The 12,112-nt window shown below is 44.6% G+C and overlaps 1 protein-coding gene across 1 annotated transcript in view; it reads left to right on the forward strand.

The window, feature by feature from the left end:
* The first annotated feature begins 5,525 nt into the window (after positions 1-5,525).
* Positions 5,526-12,112, forward strand: part of DIS3L (DIS3 like exosome 3'-5' exoribonuclease) — a 42,577-nt gene continuing 35,990 nt past the window's right edge. The window contains exons 1-2 of the mRNA XM_047767121.1: positions 5,526-5,964; positions 7,256-7,409. Coding sequence (XP_047623077.1) covers positions 5,826-5,964; positions 7,256-7,409 — 293 coding nt within the window. The 5' untranslated portion in view covers positions 5,526-5,825. The remainder of the gene's footprint in view (positions 5,965-7,255; positions 7,410-12,112) is intronic.

Genomic DNA, 12,112 nt, shown 5'->3' on the forward strand with positions numbered 1-12,112 from the left:
ACTTAAAGGATTTTCTTTTTCTTTTCTGTGTTAATCAATGAAGCTTAGTTTCTAATTTTGGAGTATCTGGATTGTTGCGCTCCTTGGATAAAGGTACTGTTTAATACTAAGGTTATTTGTTGGTTTGTTTTTTGTCTCAATAATTGGTTGCATTTTAATGGCAGTATGTTAAAGTCCAGGTTTCAACAGCTCAGATACCAGCACAGAGGGTACTTAAGCTGAAGCGCCCACCCCCACCACAAAAATCAATGAAACAGCGCCCCTTAGTGGTATAAGTACAAAAAATCGGTACATTAACAGCAGAGTAAAAATCTTGCTGAGAGATACAATTGGTAAGCACAAAATAATTTTCTCCTAAAAAATTTGAAAGAGTTAAGCAGAACATTTTAGAGTAATCATTGCAAAGTGGATTATGGGGATTCGCAGGGTGTTACAAGGGAGCCATTGTATCTGCTGGGAAAAGTGAAAATCAAGGATTAACAGCTTTTAACGTAGAAAATTAAATTATCCCTAATACAAGCAGCAGAACAATCTCAGCAGCCATTTATCCTCCAGTGACTCTTCCACTGAGATGGAGCACAAATGAAAGTAAGCTGATTCTTCAGATAAATGGGATAATGTTAAACATTTACATGACCCTTTAGAGTCATTGACTCATTAATACTGATATGCAGCAACATCTGGACTGCTGGCTGTATTTTTTTCTTTTAGGGATGCACTCGTGGCATATGGAGGTTCCCAGGCTAGGGGTCAAATCAGAGTTACAGCTGCTGGCCTACACCACAGCCCATGGCAACACCAGATCCTTGACCCACTGAGCGAGGCCAGGGATTGAACCCAAAACCTCATGGTTACCTGTCGGATTCGTTTCCATTGCAACACAATGGGAACTCTTGCTGGCTGTATTTTATCATTGAAATCACTAAGGCCCAGAGAAGTTAGGAAAGGAGAAGTGTCAATTAGAAACCTAGTGTTTCCAATTCCCTAAACCTAAAATAACTGGGTTATCCAATGGTCTACTATATAGAATGTACCCCATTCTGTACCTGGCCATTTACCAGCTGAAAGGTAGCATGGCTAGGTCATTACTGCCTGGCCTCTATAGCCAAGCTGCTTGGGTCCCAAGTCTGACTTGAGTGTGTGGCCTGGGGCAATTATTCAATCCTCTGTACTTCAGTCTTCTCACCTGCAAAAGGTAGTTGGTAGCAGTATTACAGTCAAGGCATTGTTTTGAGGATTAAATGAGAAAACACAGGAAAGGTGCTTAGAGCAATGCCTGGCACGTAATAAAAGCTTGAGAAACATCAGCTGTAAGTAGTTGATGCTACATAGATTGACAAGCTCTTCAAAAAGTTGCAAACTTTAGGTTATATTTAAAGACTTCTAGGATGCATATCAGATACCAGCAATGGCAAATCACTTGGGAGAAGTAGACTTTGCACGCAAGCAGAACTTCAATGTTTTTACTTGGCATCCTTCAGCATTGCTGAAATGTGTTGCAACAAGCATGTTGTGCTATTGTGATTTTAAATAAATCAAGATAGTATATTTCAAAGCCCGCTTCAGTAATCCCCTCTAGCCCTAGGTGCTCACTGTCCAGAATTCCTTTTATACACTTAACCTCCCTGACCTCTTAGCTCTTTGTAAAGATGTCCCACCCTCTCTAGGCTAACCCTTGGATGAGAGCTTTTGATTATAATACAGAGGTTGCTGATGTCTGCACTCCCAGGGCACATCTGCAGAAAGGCAGGCAAACGCTAACAAACTCCTGCAGTGTAAGCAAGCTGGTGCTCAGCCTGAACAAGACTGCAGTCAGGTGCCAGGGAAACTGGACCATAATCAGAGATCTCCATCAGCAACAGAGTACAGCAAGCTGTCACAGCATTCTGCTCTCTGGGCACCAGGCTGTCCATCTGTGCTCAGATTGACAAGGAAAGGGAAAACTGCAAAGAGAGGCAGGCCACCAAGCATCTTTTCCAGTGTGGCATTGCAATTTAGAACTGCTGGCAAATTCTGGAACAGTTTCATCAGGACATTTAATATCTAGTGAGGAGTTTTTAAACAAAAAGGCAACTCTTTGGCAAGTTAATCTCCTTTGTAAAAGTGGGTATATTCGTTAGGGTAACACCAGCTGCTATAAGAAAAGTTTCAGTCTCCCCTACAAGAGATTCCTGTGGATGCTCCTGGGTAGGGAAGGCAGGGCTCTGCTCTGCAAACTTCAGGGACCCAAGTTGATGAGGGGAGTTGGGAGGTATGCTGTCCTCAGTGCTGGCTTCCAAGACCCCCTAGACTTTGGTATCCACTCAGGAACAGGAAAGAAGAGCATCCACGGAGTTTTAGGGTCAGGCCTGGAAACGGTGCCATAACATTCTGGGGCCATACCTATCTATGTTTTGAAAGGGAGGCTGGGAAATGTGTTTCACCTGTATGCCCAGAGGGAAAAAAAGGACATGAATTTGGTAAACAGAGAGTCAGTCTTTGCCATGAGAAATCACATGCAGACCAGCATTGCAAAAAGAGGTGAAACAGAGTGGGCTGAGCTGAAGTAGTCATAGGCACAGGGTTGAGCTGATGGCAGGACAAACTGACTTAGGGCTAAGGGGTTTGAGTTAAGGACACTCAGGTACTCAACAATACAGCTCATCAAAGTGCTTCAACCACTGCCCTCAAGCCAGGAGTTAGGAGGCAGCACCACCCACCCCAACCACTCCACCCCACTTTTTTTGATCTTGTGCATGGTCATGTGACTAGTCCTGGCCAAAAGGCAGAAGCAACACGCATCACTTCTGGACTGGGCTTTTAATTGCTAGTGTCAGACTGTACAGAGGGCTCTTTGCTTCTGCCAACCAACAGCCACCTTTCAGAGAGGACTGATTCCATTAACCTGAATCCTGGAGAAAGAATACAGAATGGAACCTACAGGCACCCACACAACATCCTGTTGTTTGTAGTCACTGGGATTTTGGAGTTGTGTATTACCGTAGCATAACCTAGTTTATTTGACTGATGAAGAAATATATTTTCAGGCAAGAGGCATCAGATGGTCTGTGAGGTAACAAATCAACAAAAAGGCATTCTTATCCACTGTATGTAGATCATCAGTTCTAAGAACTAAGGGAGGAGTTCCCGTCGTGGCGCAGTGGTTAACGAATCCGACTAGGAACCATGAGGTTGCGGGTTCGGTCCCTGCCCTTGCTCAGTGGGTTAACGATCCGGCATTGCCGTGAGCTGTGGTGTAGGTCGCAGACGCGGCTCGGATCCCGCGTTGCTGTGGCTCTGGCGTAGGCCGGTGGCTACAGTTCTGATTCAACCCCTAGCCTGGGAACCTCCATATGCTGCGGGAGCGGCCCAAGAAATAGCAAAAAGACAAAAAAAAAAAAAAAAAACTAAGGGAGCATGCTTTAAGAGCATAATTTGTGCATTATTGCTGCAATGCAAGCAAAAGAAGTGCTTGATGGGCCTTGGATTTATTTTAAATGCTGATAAAATCAACATTCAATAAAGCCTTAGACACACTCTCTTCCTTATAAGATCATCAGTCCCAGCTGAAAGTTTAAAGCTACGAAAGGCTAAAGAGAGAACTTAAAGGCATGTAATCAGAAGAGAAAAATGGAGTTCCTTTTGTGGCTCAGCATGTTATGAACCTGACTAGTATCCATGAAGATGTGGGTTCAATCCCTGGCCTCCCTCAGTGGGTTAAGGATCCAGCATTGCTGTGAGCTGTATTGCAGGTCACGGACGCAGCTCAGATCTCATGTGGTTGTGGCTGTGATGTAGGTTGGCAGCTGCAGCTACGATTTGACCCCTAGCCTAGGAACTTCCACATGCCGCAGGTACAGCCAAAAAATTCAAAAAAAGAAGAGAATGAAAATGGGAGAGTTTCGGAGGAAATTGTGGGCAGCTGTCAGAAGCATTTTACATAGGAGGCAAATCCTATTTTCTGTCCTCTGGGATCACTAGAACTGACCTCTTGAATCAGGAACAGCTTCCTGCACAGAAGGTTGCCTTGTGAGCCCTCCTAGTGCTCTGGCCTGTGGACCAGCACTGTAATGTTCTCCTAACCTGTGCAATTCCATCTCGGATCTCACATCGTCCCACACTGCAGATAAATTGAGTAAAAATACAATGAGTAAAGGACCATGACTTTTTAATATGTTCCCCTAGAGAAGGTAATCATACAGAATGCCCTAGTTCTTCTCACTTTAACAATGCAGGAAGCTCCAATATATCCAGCCAGCTGGTTGAGCTGCCTTAACTAGAGCTCAACAAGTAGACCATCAACTCCTTAGATAAAAGAGCTATATTTCATTCATCTTTGGATAGCATAGTAATTAGTGAAGAGCCTACTTTGGATTCAGCCAGATCCTGACTTGAATATTGATTCTACAAGTTAACAACTGGGTAATCTTGGCCACTTAACCTCTTCAATCCTGTTTCATCATCTGTAAAATGGGAATAATTATGCCCAACTCCATTGACTTGTGGCAGTTAAATGTGACTCTTCTTTGTAAAGCTTCTTGGAGCAGCTCAAAAGTGTCAAGAGCTTGGAGGTAGAGTGGCCAACCAAGGGTGTGTGATCACAGAAAAGACTGTGTTAGTATCCAGCAAATTTAAAGGAGAAATCTTTTGCCAGAGGCTGCAAATGCTCTCATGTTGAGGTTGAATGGATAACATTTACCTCAAGGGAAGGAGGGATTGATTTCCATTTTTATCTGCATTGTTTGAATTTTTATATAGATTAAAAATACATGAAATTTAAAATGAATACAGCTTTTTAAAGAGGAAAAAAATGTTTAGCTGGCAGGGTTCCTGGCTTATTTGCTCAGTCTTTTAGTTCTTCCAGGGATGGCAAGAGCAAGAACAGAAAACACAAATAATTATATTAATACAAAACACTAATAATTATCCGTATCAATAAGGCGGCCCTATTCCCATATGGACCAGAGGGTAGAATAATAATCCTCTACAGTTGTACCAAACCTTCACAAGACTAAACTACTTCCATTTACAATGGGTTCCAACCTACCACGGTTCCACTTAAAATCTGTGTACTTTACCATGGTGTGAAAGTGACACCCACATGGAATTTTATCTTTTCTGGGCTAGCCATATGCCACAGGACACTCCAGTGATGCTGAGCAGCCACTGAGTCCCAGCTCCCTGGACAGTCTGAGATCACGAGGGGTACAATCGATACACTTATAAACATTTCGTGTTTTCACCTTCAGTACAGCATTCAATAATTACATAACATTCAACATTGTCATAAAATAGGCTTGTGTTGTAGATGATTCTGCCCAACCGTAAGCCAAAGTAAGTGTTCTGAGCGGGTCTAAGGTAGGCTAAGCTTAAACCCAAGCTATGTTGGGTAGACTAGGGGTGTTAAATGAACTTTCGACTTGGGTTTATCAGGACGTAACGCCACCGTCAGTGGAGGAAGACCTGTATTAACTTTGCCTCCCTTAATTCTTCTGCGTGGTTTCCGCCCCTCCCAGGCATTTCCACCCCAGTACGATTGGAGGGAGGGGAGAAACTGAGGCGGGGTTGAGGGAGCCTGCGGGCCCGGCTGGAGCACCCATCCCGCGGGCCTCCTGCTCTCAACACGGGACGCGGGCCATTAGGGCGGTTTCCCTCCGGAGCCCAGAGGGCTCAGGCCGCCGCCAGTAAGGCCGGCCGGCTGGGAGCCCAGCGAAGACGGGCCGAGGGGGCGGGCCCGAAGCCTCGGCCTCGCCTCCGCCCGCGCAGCGCCGCGCCCGCGGCTTCCCGGCCGCTCGTTCGGGGCGGCCTCCCGGAGCCCGGAGCTCTGCCCGGGGAGCGCCGCCACCATGCTGCAGAAGCGAGAGAAGGTGCTGCTCCTGAAGACCTTCCAGGGCCGGACGCTGCGGATCGTGCGGGAGCATTACCTGCGGCCCAGCGTGCCCTGCAACAGCCCGCTATGCCCTCACCCCGCCTCCTGCCACAACGGTCAGGGCCCGGCGGGAGCGCGGGCGGTCGGGGCCGGGAGGGAGCTAGGGCGGCAGGACGGGTTCGGCAGAGCGTCGGCCTTGAGGCTCAAGGGCGCGGCCCAGAGGCGGAACGCGGGGTCGCGGTGGCGCGGAGTCCGAGGCCCTCGGGCCTCCTCCCGCCTCTAGGCTTACCCCCGGGCCGGGCTGCGGGTCGGGCACGAGGGGCCGGAAGCTTCCGGTCTTTCCACACCGACTCCCGACTGTTCGGCCCCAGAAAATGGAAGGGCTGAGAGGCCAGCGCCCTCGCCGCGCAGAGGCCGGGGGTTGGGGCTTTCTGAGCCTGGGGGCGCTGGAGCCGGGCGGCTCTTGCTCCCCAGCTCGCGCTGGTGAAATGGGAAGGTCCCGGGCTGGGGGCCCCCAGCAGTGCGAGCCGGGTGGGGGGAGCTGACGCTGCAGCTGCTCATTGTATATTTCTTTGCTTTGCTCCCCACACGTTTTTCTGACCTGCCAGCACCGAGGCCTCAGAAGGTTAGGAGAGCCCTCTTCACTGTAAGACTTGCGGCTCATCAGGGCCCGCGCACTGGAAGGTCACGAGGAAATTGGGTTGAGGTGGGCCTTCCACCATGCCTTCCTCCACATGATGTCTAGGCCGCACAGGTGGCCGATTTAATGGTGGAGGTTCCTGAAGTGGGAGAGGAGCGTGGGTCGTCCTTTCAGCGAATATTTTGGGATCCTTAGCTAATGGTTAAGGTGAACATTTCAGTTAGCACTTGGCTATCCACCTTGGACCCACGGGCTGGGTGGAAATCCCACCACTGTCCCTGCTTGCACTGAGCATCTTTTCTAGTCAATTCAATTTCTCTGGCTCTTGGAGACTTCTGAGCACCTTCACAAGCTTGAGACAGAACCAGTTTGAAATGGCTGTGCCTAAACAGCGATTAACATGTATATTTGGGGAGCCCCACTTGAATGGGAGTGTAGGGCAGTGAGTTAACACAGAGATATATTCAGGTTATGCTGAAGATTTGCTTGCTTGCATGTATGTTGTTTTTTTTTTTTTCAATCCGTCGTCTTCTACACCCCTGGCAACACCATAAACCACATTGAGCTTTTATTTATCACAGCTTCAGAAAAAATGAAGGTGCTGAATTTACCTGAATGTTTGGCCTCTACCCAGGTAGATTTGTCTTGTCTTGAAAACTTCACAGTGTAGTTAAGATTGGGAGTTGTTTTGCACACCTGGAGCGACATCCAAATAAACCAGGTTTGTGAACGTCGTCTAATCTCTCACATTTTGAATTATGCTTCAGATGGAAAACTCTTGTCTAGTGATGTGACTCATTATATGATCCCAGATTGGAAAGTTGTGCAAGATTATCTCGAGATCCTTGAATTTCCTGAATTGAAGGGAATTATTTTCATGCAAACTGCTTGTCAAGCTGTGCAACATCAAAGAGGCCGGAGGTATCTGTTATTTATTTATTTATTTATTTATTTATTTATTTATTGAGAGGATTTTTTTCCCCTTTAGAAAAGGTCCCTTGGTGGCAGAGGAGGGGGGAATTCATTATTTTTGTCAGAAAGGACTTTTTGAACTAATTTGGCATTCTCTTTGCTAGTGAGGAATGCAGTAACATTATTTTATATTTCTGCTTCAACACCTGGCCAAAAGATGCGACTGTAGATCAATAAACTGCAGTGTCCCCAGGATGTGGGTATTTAAGATTCTTGGCTTTTGGTTTGCATTTTTAAAGTAGCAGAGCTATTGCTTATTTCTTGTTGGAAACGGGTGTTATTTAATCTTCTTATTTATAGATACATTATTTCAGAAGCTTACGTTTTATTCCTCCTGGGGGAAAAGAAAGTGTTCTTAAATTTTAGGCTCCCTTATTGTGGAGTTAAATTGTACTGGTGGTGATTTATTCAGTGAAACCAGAAATAACTTGTTTTTATTTTTAGATTACTAGTATAACCAGCAACCATAGAAACTGTGTTTGCTAAAAAAAAAAAAAAAGGATTTCTTATTGAAATCAGCCTAAAATGCTTGCCTTGTATCTAAATGAAGAACAGTTGTTCACCTTTTAAACATCTATATGGTAAAAAAAATGGTTTTCCTTCTTTTAACATTGGGAAACGATTGATGATTTGCACTTGAAGACTGTAGGGAAATAGTGTATTAGAATTACACATCCAATCTCTTAACACCCAAGTTAAGCAAAAATTATGTGTTTATCCTTTTTTAAATGTTGTGGTTTCTTCAGATCTTGGTAGTAAAAGATGAAGTGTGTTTACTTGTGTATGAAAATGCTAAGTTGTCCTTATTTTATGCTGAGTTCATAAAAATATGCATTAACTAGGTTTTTCAGATAGAATATTTTTATATGAGCTTGAAGTTGATTTTGTTCAGACACAAAGATATAGACGTTTATATACACCCAGGTTTAAATGCTGCTCCAGGTGTCGTATTTCAATTTCTGCTACTAAAATCAATTTGTTGTTATTATTCAGGTGGCTAACATACTGCCAAGCGTTTTCAATTTCTGTTTTCTAAAATATTTTTAATATTAAGGATTGTTTTAAAAACCAATTCCTGGGACATTCAGAAGTAAAGAATTGGAATTTAAATGTCTTTCTTCCTGAACATTTCAAAAGTTGTTAACTTGATGGAAAACTATTGGTTTTCCACTGCCTTACAGTGTCTGTGAATATTCTAAATGTGAAAACAAAGGCTGAGGTGTTATGGAACAGGCCCCACAGGATAACACCCTGGTTTTCCCATTTGGTGAGCACTTTTTGAGCTCCTACTTCCAGGCTTCCTGGAGTATAAAAAGAAGTCTTGGTCCCTCTCTCCACAAAACTGTTATCTTGTTGAGGTTAGACTCAAGAAACAAGAAGGTAATTATGACATACCTTGGACAAATGGAAGATAATGTAATGTGGTCGAAGCGAAGTGCAGAAGTAAACATGGGGGAGTTCCTGTCAGGGCGCAGCAGAAACAATCCGACTAGGAACCATGAGGTTGCGGGTTCAATTCCTGGCCTCGCTCACTGAGTTAAGGACCTGGCATTACCAGGCGCTGTGGTGTAGGTTGCACATACTGCTCAGATCTGGTGTTGCTGTGGCTGTGGTGTAGGCTGGCAGCCGTAGCTCCAGTTGGACCCCTAGCCTAGAAACCTCCATATGCCATAGGTGAGGCCCTAAAAAAAAAAAAAAAAGGAAACATGGTGTGTATGGATTTAAAAAGTCCTTGAAGGGAGTTTAGTAGGTTAAAGGATCTGGCATTGTCACTGCTGTGTCTCAGGTTGGATCCCTGGCCTGGAGAACTTCCACATACCACAGGCTCAGCCAAAAAATTTAAAAACTAACAGAAAGTTTAATAAAATAAAAAAATAAAAAGCCCTTGAAGGAAATGTGTTTGAGACTAGACTTAATGAAGAGAAACAAGAGGCAGGAAAAGAAGTCAGCAAGTTTGGGACTTGTTTATTTACCTCTTAGTCGACCAACAGGTGTATTCGGGTTGAAACAGCTAAATGATCAAAATTAAATTACCTAAGCCCTGGAAAGTGTCATATATTGAAAGCTGACTTTAGAGTTGAGGATAACCATTGAATATATAAGATCAGTAGATTTGTTTTATTAGCTTGGCCTTCGTAAGTGTTAAGCGTAAGTCTTTTTTTTTTTTTTTTGGTCTTTTCTAGGGCCGCTCCCAGGGCATGTGGGTCTAATCGGCTAGGGGTCTAATCGGAGCTGTAGCCACCGGCCTACACCAGAGCCACAGCAACACAGGATCCTTAACCCACTGAGCAAGGCCAGGGATCGAACCCATAACCTCATGGTTCCTAGTCGGATTCGTTAACCATTGCACCATGACAGTAACGCCTGAGTTTTTATATTTAACCAGAGGTGGCCTAGCAGAGGATCTCTGGTGCTTTGCTTTATTTAATGTTGGGAGACATTGTGTTTTGTTTTTCAGTTCTTTAGGGATTTTTGAGTTGCTAATAAATAATTCACTCTATTTGTTAGGCTTATAGGACATTATTGTTAAGGAAAGCTTTGTCAGTTGAAAAACCTGGTCTGGTCTACTATCTGGTTGAAATGCCTTGCTTTCTCCTTTGAACTTCCCGCCCGCCCCAGAACGCCTTCTGTGTAGCTTCAGTCTCAGTTTCTCAGTACATAACACAGAATTGGAATCATAGGATATTATAGTTGCAGAGGATCTAAGAGGTCAACGTGATCTAAATCCCCTCCCAGTACATCAGTGTTATCAGCATGAGAATGTTATCAACTTTGTTTCTAAAAGAAAAAACTCCCACGGAGTTCCCATCGTGGCACAGTGGAAACGAATCCGACTAGGAACCATGAGGTTGCGAGTTCAATCCCTAGCCTCGCTCAGTGGGTTAAGAATCTGGTGTTGCCACGAGCTGTGGTATAGGTCGCAGACGCGGCTCAGATCCCGCAATGCTGTGGCTGTGGTGTTGGCCGGAGGCTACAGCTCTGATTAGACCCCCTAGCCTGGGAACTTCCAAATGCCATGGGTGCAGCCCTAAAAATATAAAAATAAAGAAAAAGAAAAAATTCTCATGAATATCCAATGTTAATTTAAATTACTTTATTGTATTGTTACTTAACTATGTTTAAATGTAAATCTAGGCATAAATCTTCATACCCAAATACTTAATGCAACCTTAAACCCAAACCAGACTTTCAAATTAAACAAAGCTACAGAATAAGAAAACTGGGAAATTCCCTAGTGACTCAGCAGATTAAGGATTGAGTGTTCTCACTTCTGTGGTTCAGGTCACTGCTGTGGCACAGGTTCGATCCCTGGCCTGGGAATTTCCACATGCCGTGGATGCAGCCAGAAACAAAAACAAAACTACAAATGAACATGAATGTGACAGATGACATTGTTTTACTGAAATAAAGTTACCAGAGTTGAGTTTAGCATTAGAAAGACATTGCCTCTATATCTATAGGTTTTGTATTTAATATAATTTTGTGTTTTGTTATGTTTTGTCTTTTTTTGCCTTTTCTAGGGCCGCTCCCGTGGCATATGGAGGTTCCCAGGCTAGGGGTCCAATCAGAGCTATAGCCACCAGCCTACACCAGAGCCACAGCAATGCCAGGTACGAGCTGTGTCTGGGACCTACACCACAGCTCATGGCAACGCCGGATCCTTAACCCACTGAGCAAGCCCAGGGATCGAACCCTCAACCTCATGGTTCCTAGTCGGATTTGTTAACCACTGAGCCACGACGGGAATTCCTAATTTTGTGTTTTGATTTCAGTACTATCAATGCAGAAAATGCCTGGTCTCATAAGTATATTGTACAAAACAGTATGAAAAAATGTCGTTTTCAATTGTTCAGTATAATCACACATTCTGCCATCTCTTAACAATCCTCAAATGCTTATTTAATGAGGGCTCATGAGATAGCCCTGTAAGGCTGACTTGTCCACCACATTCATTCATGTGTTCAGGTATTTATTACATACATATTTATTGAGAGACTCTATGTACCAGAAACTGTGCTAGCACTGGGGGTATAGTGGCTAACAACATAACTACTCGGCGTTGCTTCTACAGTGTCTGTGGCTCAACCCCTGGCCTGGGAACTTCCATATGCCGCAGGTGCGGCCACTTGTTTAAAAAAAAAAAAAAATGTTTTAAGGGGAGTTCCCGTTGTGGCGCAGTGGTTAACAAATCCTGCTAGGAACCATGAGGTTGCGGGTTCGGTCCCTGCCCTTGCTTATTGGTTTGGGGATCTGGCGTTGCCGTGAGCTGTGGTGTAAGTGGCAGACGCGGCTCGGATCCTGCATTGCTATGGCTCTGGCATAGGCTGGTGGCTACAGCTCCGATTCAACCCCTAGCCTGGGAACCTCCATATGCCGCCAGGAGTGGCCCAAGAAATGGCAAAAAGACCGAAAAAAAAAAAAAAAAGTTTTAAGGAAAAATATCCATGCAGCTCAGCAGGTTAAGTATCCAGTGTTGTCACTACAGTGGCTCAGGTCACTGCTGTGGTGTAGGTTCAACCCCTGGCCTGGGAACTTTTGAATGTTGTAGGCACAGCCAAAAAAAAAAAAAATGTTTTAAGAATATCACTCAAGGAGTTCCTATCGTGGCTCAGTGGTCAACAAACCCGACTAGTGTCCATGAGGACAAGGGT

The sequence above is a fragment of the Phacochoerus africanus genome, chromosome 2 (assembly GCF_016906955.1).
Source record: "Phacochoerus africanus isolate WHEZ1 chromosome 2, ROS_Pafr_v1, whole genome shotgun sequence".
Lineage (NCBI taxonomy): Eukaryota > Metazoa > Chordata > Mammalia > Artiodactyla > Suidae > Phacochoerus > Phacochoerus africanus.